This window comes from Myzus persicae, unplaced genomic scaffold (assembly GCF_001856785.1).
Source record: "Myzus persicae strain clone G006 unplaced genomic scaffold, MPER_G0061.0, whole genome shotgun sequence".
Taxonomy (NCBI): domain Eukaryota; kingdom Metazoa; phylum Arthropoda; class Insecta; order Hemiptera; family Aphididae; genus Myzus; species Myzus persicae.
Genome location: NW_019101308.1, coordinates 370,407 through 383,572, shown reverse-complemented (window position 1 = coordinate 383,572; position 13,166 = coordinate 370,407). Strand labels below are relative to the sequence as shown.

The 13,166-nt window shown below is 29.8% G+C and overlaps 1 protein-coding gene across 3 annotated transcripts in view; it reads right to left on the bottom strand.

Annotated features, from left to right (window-relative positions):
* Window positions 1–6,276: 6,276 nt before the first annotated feature.
* The window catches only part of LOC111028604 (nitric oxide synthase, salivary gland), an 83,842-nt gene continuing 76,952 nt past the window's right edge, over window positions 6,277–13,166 (bottom strand). For 2 of the 3 annotated variants that reach the window (XM_022307324.1, XM_022307326.1), the window contains exons 18-25: window positions 12,846–13,139; window positions 11,818–11,987; window positions 11,544–11,754; window positions 11,139–11,226; window positions 10,838–10,962; window positions 10,577–10,722; window positions 8,510–8,701; window positions 6,683–6,796 (exon numbers count right to left, since the gene is read on the bottom strand). In XM_022307324.1, coding sequence (XP_022163016.1) covers window positions 6,683–6,796; window positions 8,510–8,701; window positions 10,577–10,722; window positions 10,838–10,962; window positions 11,139–11,226; window positions 11,544–11,754; window positions 11,818–11,987; window positions 12,846–13,139 — 1,340 coding nt within the window. Of the gene's footprint in view, window positions 6,797–8,509; window positions 8,702–10,576; window positions 10,723–10,837; window positions 10,963–11,138; window positions 11,227–11,543; window positions 11,755–11,817; window positions 11,988–12,845; window positions 13,140–13,166 lie in introns of all 3 variants that reach the window. The other variant, XM_022307325.1, reaches the window with a different exon arrangement.

Below are 13,166 nucleotides of genomic sequence, written 5' to 3'. Positions count from 1 at the left end.
TTTTTTATGTTTTATATAATTAATACTACGATTATAGTTAATAATTATGAATTATTCCAAACAATTATTTACAATTAAATATATTATTAACGGTTTATTTTAAATGTCTGATAAATAAATTACTATAATAAAAAAAATGTGACATTATTATCATGATTTTAGTATATCAACACATGTGCGTTATTATTTAGTTAACATTCAAAAGTGTAAAAAAACTTAAAAACCGTTAATGTTTTCTGAAATATTGAGTTTCTCACAGAAAATGGATTACCTGTGATACTATAATAAACTTGGAAAAAAATTGTTCGTCTCCGTCAATAGTCATTCTTATAATATTTTAGATTTCCTAGCATTTTGTGAGAAATTTTTGGTAATAATAAGGATGTTTGTAGTGTTTTTAAGGGTAGACGACAGTTGTCGATTTAGAATAACCCAAAAGTTGCATGTATTTTCTGTGCGGATATTGTAGGCTTATGGTTCACAGATGGTTGCATATTTTATGGTAATTCAGAGTTTAGATACAGAAATATATTTTTTTAATGTATTAAATTTAGCATAAGAAAATTTGTGAATTTACTGTCATGTCTTAACAAAATCTTGATGGTTGTTAGATAAGCGACCGATCTCTGAATAATTACTTTTTAAATAGGTGGTACGACGAGTACCCTATATACATTATACAAATATATGATGTATAGTTAAAATAATAATGCATGCCATTTCAGTTGTTTAATTTTTTAATGTTGGAATACAATTTCGGACCATTTATAACTTCCTGTATAAACTAACAAAACACAACAAGACACTGTGTAATAACAGCAGTTATAGTACCTGTAGTATGCGGAGATGCCCGGATTGCGTCTAAACACAGTAACACACTGGTTCACAAAATAACATATCTACTCATGAATAAAAGAAGTACAAATAAAATAAAATATTATTTCATTTTTTTATTCATCATTAGTCTAGGGCTAGGGACTTCATGCCTTTAAAAACCTTAAAATATGCAAGCATTTATGCCCTAAAGAATCAATAAATATGCTATTAAAAATATACATTTAAAAAAAATGATATTCTTTTACAAAATCGTTAAGCCGATCATATGGTTTTGGTTTAGGCATTTTTAATTATTTTATTATGGGCTCACTCGAAAGAAAAAACACTTCACGAAACCAAAATGCGAAGAACGCACGACACCAACTGTCAACTCTTGCTATTCAGGGGATCGTTTGGCCTCTATCTACAACTAGTCATAGTTTTTTTGGTATCATTATCGGCTTATCGCCTATCGGGAATCACGAGTGTGTTATACCGATAAATAACAATACAGTTATAATGATAGGCAAGAAAAACGCAAACATTAATTTTTGAATATTTATATCCGGTCCAGGAAATCTATTTAAAATACAATTTTTTTATAAAACTAAAAACTCACTTCTCGTATAAATAATGTTGTCAAACATGCACTAATAAAATGAAAAATGGTCAAATATGCACTTATAAATGAAATATGGTCAAATATGCAAAATATGCAACTATAAATTTTAAATATTAACTTGTAATGCTATGAAACAAATTTCTATTTTACTTAGCTATGTTTTTAATGATTATTTAAAAACATGCAAACTCCTAGAAGTCCCGAGCCTTAAATTCATTACACAAATCTCAACTTTTGAATACTAATCAGTCATGGACAATTATTAATACAGTAAACTTATAATAGTATAATTTTTGGAAGTTCATAAATTAATTTTTATGGAACAAATGAATAATTATACATAAATGTCTTACTATTTAGGCATGTTTGGCGTTGTTTAAAATGTTATAACATTTTAAAATTATTTAAATATTAAAAAATAATGAATTTAATTATGCGTGAAGACTAAATATTATTAAAATATGTTCGTGGAATATTGTTAGTTCGTTTGAACGCGCTTATGCGCTGTATTATATTTGTAACAAAATACGTTAGACGTGATTGGGATGATATTTGTTTAGTTTTAATAATCCCCGAAAACAGTATTTCTCGCTTAAATTTGTAAGGGTCGTAATCGGGAATTGAAAAAAGGAAAAAAAGGTCACTTTGGGTCGCATTTGGGTACCTGTAATACGTAAGCGTAGTGAAAAACTCATTATGCAATTTTTGGACTATTTTTCTATTTGATATTTTAATGGAAAATTATAAATGTTTTATGTTGGTGATTTCAAATCTGATTTTAATTACGATTTAATGATTAGGATTTAATTTTTTGTTTTGTGGTGAGAATGTGCACAGTCGGCATTAGATAATTTTTTTTTACTCTTTGGGTAGGTGTTGAATTTATAAATTATGTTGGAGGACACTGGGAAATGTTTACTTTTGACACCCCTATAAAGTATTTGATATTTAATATGTTAAAGTGAAAAACATGTATTAGAATGGAATATGTATTCAATGACTTATTTTCGTATTTTCGTATTATATCATTGAATAAAAGATATACCTATTCTTTAACTTTTAATATTATTTGAAAGTATTTAGAGATTTTGCGTAACGAGCTGATTACTAATTTAAAAGCAGGAAATGCGATAGGGGCAGATTTTGGAAAGGGATCGAGTAAATACTGGCATATATTACAGGGAGGTTTTAATGTACCAATGGGCTCGTATAAAATCGTTATTTTATAAGTAATTACAAAAAAACTTGATGCTATATCATTTTAAGGTGGGGTATCTATATATTATTTAGGACCTGTAAATAGGTACATAATATATACGATATACTCACATATTAGTTATTAATTATTAGTATACGAGCCAGATGATTCATTTAAGTGTCTACAAGCATGAATGCTATATTATTTCAAAATGTCTTAACATTTTTTTAATATCATTGAAAGTAAAAATTTCTAATTTATTGTACTTTGAAGCAAAATATTATTCATAATAAATAATAACTGATCCATAAAAATCGAATTTTGAACAAGTAGTTACAACACAGTATATAGCTATAAATATTTTAAGTTTTGATCAGCGAAGTAGTGAACCAACATTTTTCGGGGTACAATTGTACCATGTGGTTATGCATATCAAAACTTAAAATACTTAGAACTAAGTTATAATTTATAAGCTATACCTGACTACCTGAGTTAGAACTTAGTAGCCCGAAAGTATGACTGCATGAGCACTTAAAACTATCGAAATATGCATGCATTTTTGCGGTTAAAATCACTGAATATCAGCTAAAAGTGGCCATTTAATTCTTTTATACACATCTATGAGGAGCATAAAACATTTTAATACTACAATTTTTATTTCAATTTGGTTTGTCAAGTAATTAAAAAAAAATTTTTTTTATGCATTATTTTTAAAAATGCATTTTAAATACTTTTGGGTTGGTGGCTTCTGTGGTAAGGTAAATTTTTACCTCGTCTACATGTAGTTTGTATGGAGTGATTTTTAGGGAAAAAACCTCATTATTTTTTACAACAATTTATTGACATTTTTATATTATTACGACGTAAAACCACTGACCGGCGTAATGAATAGGCGATTTCAGTACATTGCTGTGTAGGTGGCTCGGTAAACGGATTTAATATAGGAATACATATTTCGTTACGGCGCGTGACTGTAATACCTCGACAAAAGTTATAGTCTATAACTATCCGCGAATCGACTGTTTCGGTGGATTTTTCTTAATGAATTCATTATCTAGCTGTAGATTATTATAGGTAGAAATTAGTAAAATAAGTAGTATCTTCCATTTTGTAAATTTGATCTACCAACACGGAATGAGAATATTTTTAGTTTATTTTTGAAGTGAGTATAAATAATTGTTTCAATAACCTGCACGATATTTTGATCATTGTTATATTAGACCTTTAGCCCCGGTTGTCAAAATAATACCTACAATTTCCTATCTTGTACATGTACACATTATAAAAATTATACTAATATGTACTTGTTTCTTCCTCAAAATTGATATTGATTTTTGATACATATTATAATCAATAATAATATAGTATGTTTAATTATTTTGATTACTTTAATTATTGTCTGAAGAGTGAAAGTTAGAGTTGTAAAATGTTATTCATGCTCCGATTCTAGGTATTTATGTATAAATCCAGAACGACTGTTATACGTCTTTGTCGTACAATTATATTACAATTAGTTTTGCTCTAGGTTCTAAATGGATCAAGAAAAGTATTTGTTTAAGTAGGTAGTAACTACTTATATAATATTATAAGTATAATGAAGTGAGTTTATTTTTGTCTCGTCTGGGAGTAGATAATTTGCTTCAATCTTGGTGCTTGTTTTTGGTAGAATATTCTATCTACTATCTAGTATTGGTACTTTGGTGGTTAAAATAAGACAATTCCTAGTTATTTTTTTCAATAATTAAGAAAAACTAAAAAAATACTACCGGAAAAATGGAATATTTACTCAACACCAATGTTTGAGGAAATCGATTAATTTTTATTTTTGTTTGTAGTTCAGAATAACATCACTAGAGAATATTGAAACTTTTGACAATTTTTTTAATTATTATTTTCTTTACTTAAATACTAATTACACGTTTGAAACATCTAATTCGCCTTTAAAATTAAGAATATTTCCTTAAAATTCTTAATATTTTGTTTTTTTATTATGCCATGTTTATTTTGTTTAATAAGCCCTACATTCAATTTTCATGCATATTTTCTAATTTCTATACACACTGATTTCGATGTTTCACATCTGTAGCTATATAGGCATCTCGTGACACCTCACTTTTTAAAAAAAATATTTAGATCAAATTTTACCCTATAAATACAAAGACAAACCCTAATTATTAATATTATTCATACCACACTATTTACAGTACGTATATTTTAAGTAATGGAAAAATTATTATACCGATAGAATACCATCAGAATAAAATAAAAACTCACAATTTTCATAAGACATATTTGTATAACTTTTATAATTAACAAATGGATTTATTAGTTTGAATTATCTAATTATGTTTCAAAGAAAATAATGAGTAGATAAATTTTAATACGATTTAAATAACTGAACAACAATATTTAGATACCATATAAACATCTGCGTACGCCTAGAATATTATCTAGGTATATAATATAATATTACATAATTAAATCGAAAAACAATACAATATTTACATATAATAATAATTAATAGCAATAGGAATGATTTTTTTTAAAAATTATTAATCGAAAAACGATAAAAATATTTAAGTACACTCATTATAGTATAAAATAACAAAGATAATAAGTATATATTATAATAAGAAATATATGTATAGAGCAATATAACATTATTAAAAAAAAAATGGAATAAATTGACGCGTTAAAGTGATTATAAGATAATAATGAAAACCATGTATTGTTGTTTAATTAAATATAGATTTAAAAGATTTAAATGTAAATATTTTTGGTAACGTAAAAGAATATATTTATATGTATTTTATACAATAGAGGATATTTTACAAACGAATTCAAGATGAATTTCATGGTTAGTATTACTTACGTTAAACTACAACTATTTAATTATTAACTTAAATCAGAAGTTCTCAATAGATAGAAACGCGAAATTCTGGTAGGTGGTACGTGTCTTTAAGAAAACAATTATAATTATCATTTATATTAAACATTAAATATTAGTTTCAAGTGGTTCGAGAACATTTCTAATTTGTACTAGGACATAAAAAAGTAAAGAATTGGTGACTTACACTATTAAAATTGAATGCTTTTACTAAGTACGTTGAAATACAATTAATATACCTAACTAACAACACTTCAATCGCATAAGTATTGTTAAAGTTACATTCATATATATAATATAGGTACCTACATATAGTTATGTCCATATATATAATATAATACTATACCTAAGTGTAATGTATAATGTGTAATATGTACAGTTATATTGCCTAAATTACAAACGCTGTTGAATTAATTAAAATTGAATTCATAAATAACTTTACAATATTATATCTGACAACATTTCAAAAATCGTTTTCACTGGCGCCATATCAATATACATTAATCATATTGTGTAATATGGTTTTTTGATCAACCGAAATCGAAACAAAACGGAAACGTGCGCGTTTTCATTAATTATTATACACACGCATACCCATACTATGTGAGATCGTTTAAAACGTTGAATATTTTAAAACGTATAAGTGGGTAGTACGTACATCGCCAGAACGAGGACACGAAATCATAAAAAAAAAAATAACGGAAACATTTTATTCACATTTTTGAAGTATCCAATTATTAATGGGCAAAGACGTTTTATGTTTTCGGAGAGTGGGTTGTATACAGTATTATATTCCTACTCACTGCACAAACGCGGGCGGGTCATAGGACGATGATTGTGTGTGTGTGTGTGTGTGTGTGTGTGTGTGTGTGTGTGTGTGTGTGTGATGGTGACTTGATGAGTGGGTGTGCGTAGAAGAAAGGGGGATAACTGGACAAGCACATCATATTAATATAAATAATTATCATATAATTGTGAATTTGGAAATATCCGAAAAAAATAAAAATATTTTTACACTCGTGTCTACAAAAGTATAATAATATAATAAGTTACGTATACTTTATAAAGGGTAAAATGTTTACAATTTTTTGTCTCTAAATTCTTGTATCGTTGCTATTGACTTAGCCAACATGTTGCCTATTGTAGGCCAAATTGAACGTTATGGAAGCGTTTCGGACGCCATTCGGATCCGAGCGGAAAGCCTTGAACTGTTGTGCACCTCTGCCGTCCGGAGAGTGATGCCGAATATGTCTTCGTGATAACGGTTATCGTCCTGTACAACACATATTTATATAGTTAATAATAGTACATCAGTATATTGCATTTATGGCGTGCATTGCCGGTGGGTCCACCATCAAATAATTCGAAATTTCTAACGTCCCATACTCAATATGTTTTTCAAAATGTGTAAACACATAATTATTCATCGTTTTTTAAGATACAATTTCGCGAAGGAATCACTAAATTATTATTTCTCGAACGCGCGTGCCACGGGTCATCACTCATCATTCTCGATCATGCAAAGTTGAAAATCATGTAGGTGTACATCACAGTTCGATAAATTGCTCAATAATGTCATTAGTGTGACATACACTGATAGGATTATCACGATCCAAAGATGAAATACTCGTGGGATTATGATATTTATCGACTGTATTATTATAATTGTGTTTAGATCACAATCCTCGGTCACCGTCATCATATTAGGTATTCGGTATTCGGTATTCGTTATTAAACACGCCTGCGCAGAGGTATAAATAATGTAATAATATGTGCGTTTTTACCGATAAAAACGTATATACGATATAATATGATATAAATAACAATATAGGTGTTTTTTTGTTTTGTATACCTATCGTATATTATATACGACGATGAGTATATTGTGATGTATAAGTCACAGCGTAACGCGATGCCAAGAATCAGTGACGTGTGCCTATCTCGTAGACCTTCATTTTTTGAGAAGAACGGGAACTCGCTATAAATACAATTTGTATAGGACTTAGCATCAGGTCGGGTGGGTTAGCAGGGCGTGGCTTTGAGTTTTAAAATTCCTTCTATACAGGGATGGGACAAAAAAAAATCCTCATATTTCATATCATATTATTAGAAAGCGCTTGTAATAATTTTTTGTTATTTATCCAGAAATATATTTCTATATCGTTTGGCGTTAAATCATGTTGTATAATATAGTAGATAATCATGGACAATGGTACCTGTATGATCTCATCATGATATTATTTACTACTCATCGAGCGTTAATATAACTAAATAGGCAGTGGTATGGTAAATTTATGGGGCTGGCTGAATTTTTTTTTAAATTTAACTGACATTTAATCAGACAAACAAATTTGAATAGACCTCCATTCTCCGCCCAACCTATGCTTTAAATAATTAAATAAAATGTATTATAAATATTATCCATGTGGAATAAAATGAAATATTATTATATTAAACATAATATATAAATGACAATTAGTAATAATCAAACAGGATTATACTATAAAAATGTGTTTAACTTTTAATTTTTTATTGAGTAAAACAACCTTTAATAAAACAAAATGTTTTTATTTCTGATATGAAATGGGCAGGGCCAAAAATAAAAATATTTGCAGACATTAAATGTTGACTAAATATAAATAAAACACGTATTTTTCAATGTATGTATGATTTTGTGGTGACATCGTATTGTTCTAATACTATTTATAAGTGATATAAAATAGCATAATACTCGTGAACTTCTTTTTGGGAGGGGATTGGGTTTCGGGAATTATTATTTGGGGTTAGCCCCCCCCCCTATATTCTTATATTCAAATATGATCATGTGACTTTCAAAATATGAAATAAAACATAGGTATTCGAGTAGGTATTTCACACTATTCTGTGGATATGGCTTGAATGCGTTTCTTAAAATCGTGCTTAAAAAAGTAAAAATATCGTTCTTGACATTTTGGCCTCGATCACCATAAATCTCGTATGAACGTACCCGTAATCCCAACATGAAGTTATCGGACTGTGTCGAATTCATGCCGGTCTGCTCTTGAATTATCGACTTGAGGGTCTGGTACACGTTCTCAGCCATTTTACAATCACCGCACACGTAAAAGTGTCCCCTTTCCACGGCTATTAATTCGTATATAATTTTCGCTTCTTTCAGCATCAAGTCCTGTACATAAGTCTGTGGAAACGAAAATATTGTTAAATTAGACAGCGGGTTCGTTTAATTGTCACTGGCGTATTATATTATACGAGTAATAACAATTACACAATAGGTATCATTTTAATTTTACATCGTTTTGAGTGGATGCATGGTCAATGATTCGAATGCACATTCGCTTAAAATCATATATTTTCAACAGTTATATAAAGCATGACTAGTAGTTACGATTAGGTTTTTATAAATAATTTTTTATTTCATATTAAATTATTTATAACTAGGGCTCGGATTTATATGTAAATACATATTTTTACTGTGACTTGATAAATTAATTTAGGTAAGTGATAAATTCGTTTCAAGGGATTTCCAATAAAATGAACTATATTTTATTTTACATATTTTTACATATTTTGCCATAAGTACATGTTTTTACATATTTCTCAATAATTCCATTTTTCCTACATATTTCGATAATTTGTTCATTTACGATTTATTATTTATTAATACAGACTTGCCCATGTTTCAAAAAGTACAAAATAATACTGTAGAACTTTCTCCTTCAGACATAGTCAACGTGCAATATTGTCCTATAACATCAGTCGAAGTTGAGAGATCTTTCAGTCGATATAGATCAATTTTACGACATAATCGGCGATCTTTCGAATTCGAAAATTTAAAAATGCATGTCATTATTAATTGTAACCATAATAATTAGATAGTTAGATAAATATTTTTTTTTATTACATTTCATTTTAATTAATAATAATATTTTTTTTTTTTGATAATACATATTATAAATTTTTTAGCACATATTTATGTACATAATTTTGTTTTTTGATAATACATATTATACATTTTTTAGCACATATTTATGTACATATTTTTGTTGTATAAATACATACTTTGGTTAAATAAATACATATAAATCCGAGCCCTATTTATAACCTATGCAGTACAATAAGTACCTATACAACGAGTGAATTTGATAATAATGGTTAGTGACAGGAGGTTAGCATTTATGGGCAGGCACCGACTTGGTGGTACTCTTTAGGTATCATCTTAAGGTTTTTTAATCTTTTTATTCATATTTTCTTAGCCCCTGTTTCTCGAGGCTTCTACGTACATTATAGGGAGTAAAATGGAGGATAGTTTTTTTTTTTTTTTTTTTAATTGATCCTGAGCCCGGCAACTGTGGCCATTAGCTATTAGTAGGTACTGTAGGTTTTTGTATTGATGGTTTGTAGGTTTTTGGAACGGTAGGGGGAACACGTGTGTGTTTGTTTTGGCAGAATTTCGAATGGGGCACCCGTAGGTTTCTGCCATGCCCCGGGGGTGGGGGATGGCAGCACTTGCTCTCCGGTCACCGCGACTTGTCCGGAGAAAAATGCCGCCCGGTGGCCGAGGATCGAACTGTGTCCTGCTGCGTCGCAGCGGAAGAGTCAGACCACTCGGTCACCTCGTCCCCCAGGATAGTTTTTGATTAAAAGGTTACTGTGAGAGTTTAAGTTAGAACGAAATTTAAATAAAATATGTTTCTGAAATAAATAATATTGAATTTAACATCATGAGGGTTTTATAAGATGTCTTACAGGACTACAGGAGTGTGACTTGTGTATTTTTGATTTCATTAGCACCTGTACTATATTAATAGACACACAAGCTGCTAACAGTTTAAATACACATTGGTTACGAATAAAAACAGTTTATTATTCTTTCAACGTTTAGAAAAAATGTTTATTGGATTGAGCATGTTATTATATAGAGCTGACGACGATGTTATGCAGTATTCTGGATCTCCACGTGAATCGAAAACATTTTATGCGACGTATTCGATCCAAATCATTTGTACCTATATTTAAATATAAATATTGTTTCAATATTCGAATTTGAACTGACCTTCGGAATGGATGGTTCCCTGGATAGCGCCAAGTAAGTCTTGTCCAATACACCTTCTTTTATCATTTCCATCTTTTCCGCTTTGTAGAGATCCATCGATTTGTATTGGCATCCAAAGAACAACATGGTTCTGCCCATTTTGGTATCTGTGGCGGACAAAAGGGTAGTGAGCACAACGCTTGTACAACTGACGTGTTAATGTTATTATAATAATTTATATATTATAATATAATGGGTGATATGAAAACGTGTTGTGTTTACCAATGCCGTTTTTCTTCTGTGCGTATCTGTGTTGCCAAAACCCTCGGAACGGTGCGATACCTGTGCCGGGACCCACAAGTATTAATGGCTTTGCCACGTCCTCGGGCAAATGGAAATTTGGTGCGCTACGAATTGAAAAAGAAACGGTTATTAAAGACGTTTACAATAATATATTAGGTAGGTAGGTCTGTTCACACTATAGTCAACAGTGTTATTGCTCCATTGATCGTCAATGGTGACACGATAATAATATTATGTTGGTTCAGAAACAATTATTAATAATAATAATTACTATAATTACCTTCTAATAAACATGTACACTGTGTCATTTATGTTAGCATCCAACAAGTAATTGGAACATACGCCATAATGTAATACACCTTTTCCGCCTTAACAAAAATAAAAACGATAGTGATTTGTACATTCAAACCAATGTTTTTATTTTAATAGTATATAGTTTTAATATTCTACTTAATTACTTAATTACTATTTTTTTTTCATGAACTTAATAGTACCTTATCCATCCATCATACAAAGATTTTAAATTATGGGCATGCTATTTTTTTAGTAAAATAAAATCGTATAATGTCTGGATTAGACCTGTACCTATTACTCGGTTCACAAAAAAAAAATCACCTAGGTATACTTAATATGTATACTCATTTAGTTATATTTTAATCTTATGTTAAATTTTTATCAAAATTACCTTTAGTTTTATAAGTCACTACTGCGACAGTGAGGTGCACTTTGTGTGGATGTAATAAACTTGACGAAGAAATACTGTAAAATCGCGGTTGTAACGGTGTAAGCTGTGCGACTAATAAAGCAGCGGGTGGTTTAATAGAAGGAAACTCTTGGAAAATTTCTAGAAGATTGGGTAAATTCCAATGACGCCAATCTTCGTAAGCGGCACTATCCTATAAACACGGAAAATAAAAATTTAAAATAGTGACATAAAACAAAATGTGATAATGCCTTACTGTTGCTAATGCTATGAGATTCTTTTTATCAGTGGGATCAGTGGCACACGAAGCGAAAAATTGTAGCATATTTGGTGTAGGCGGCGTAGTGATGTCTAAGAATCGTGTCAATAAAGTTCGCAAAGAGCATCTTGGTATCTTCTCGTGGGGCGACCAATTCTTAGAGACACCTTAAAGAACCAACAACGTCAATGGGCATAAGAAAAAATTATGTATGATATACATAGGTATTATCATGAATTCAAAATACGATTTAGTTAATCTACAAATGGACATTTATTTTGATGTGAGTATTTAATTATGTACGCCCAGTAATTTACAGCTTCGTAATACTATTCATTATGAATAAAAAAAGCTAAACTATGTTCAAGGACTCTCAAAACGTTGGGTTTGTTATAAGTGGATGGTTGGTGATTTAAAGTTTTCTACTTTTCTAGAGTCATAAATTTCACTTGCGAAACTTATCTTAGAATACGGTCTATTATGTGGGGCTTAGATTCTGCAGTTGACTGTCATCGGCTAGCACGAGTTTTGCAGTGTAAGTTTATGAGTTTTTCTAGTTATAGTACCTATTAAAAATTGAATAGGTATTTAACTCATGACTATGTACGACAGTAAATTATTTTTATTTTACATTTTCTTTATTTCGGGATGAAGGCAATTTAAAAAAATAACCCAGTTACATAAATAAATTATTTTTATAAATGGAATTCGTGACGAACGAAATGTATGTTTTCGAATTTAAATTTTCAAAAATTTAAATATTTAAATGCCAAAAAAAATATTTCACGTTTTCTTTCAATACATTATTGTTACCGTTTTGCGATTTGGATAAAATTACTATTCTTCGGGAAAATAATATGTGCATACATCTGTAATGGCAGATTTCACTCAATTAATTTTGTATGCATTTATAGGAGCACGCATGTTATTATGTCTAAGACATAAAAATAAATCCAAAACTGCGCACACACATTTATTTTTCATATACATTCAACTTAAAAGTTGATGTTTATTACTAACTGTACCTGATGATGTGTGTTTTTCTTTGAGCATTTGAAGTTCCATCGGTTCGTCGGGATCTTGATCACATTGCAAGTACGGAATAATACCAGATACCAGTTCATCTCGGTTGGTGGCAAACATGCCCACGTGATCGCCGGGTCGATACATTATTTTCTCCGATTTTGCCCAATCATCAACGTCAATCTCCAGCCACAGTGTCACGCGGTCACTCTTGCCATCTTCGCTGTCACTCATTAAGTTCTGTTTGTTGGAGAGTCTGCACGTCCAAACTCGTTTGTTGTGATAGTGCGCATATGCTAGAATAAACAAATACATCAATTGTA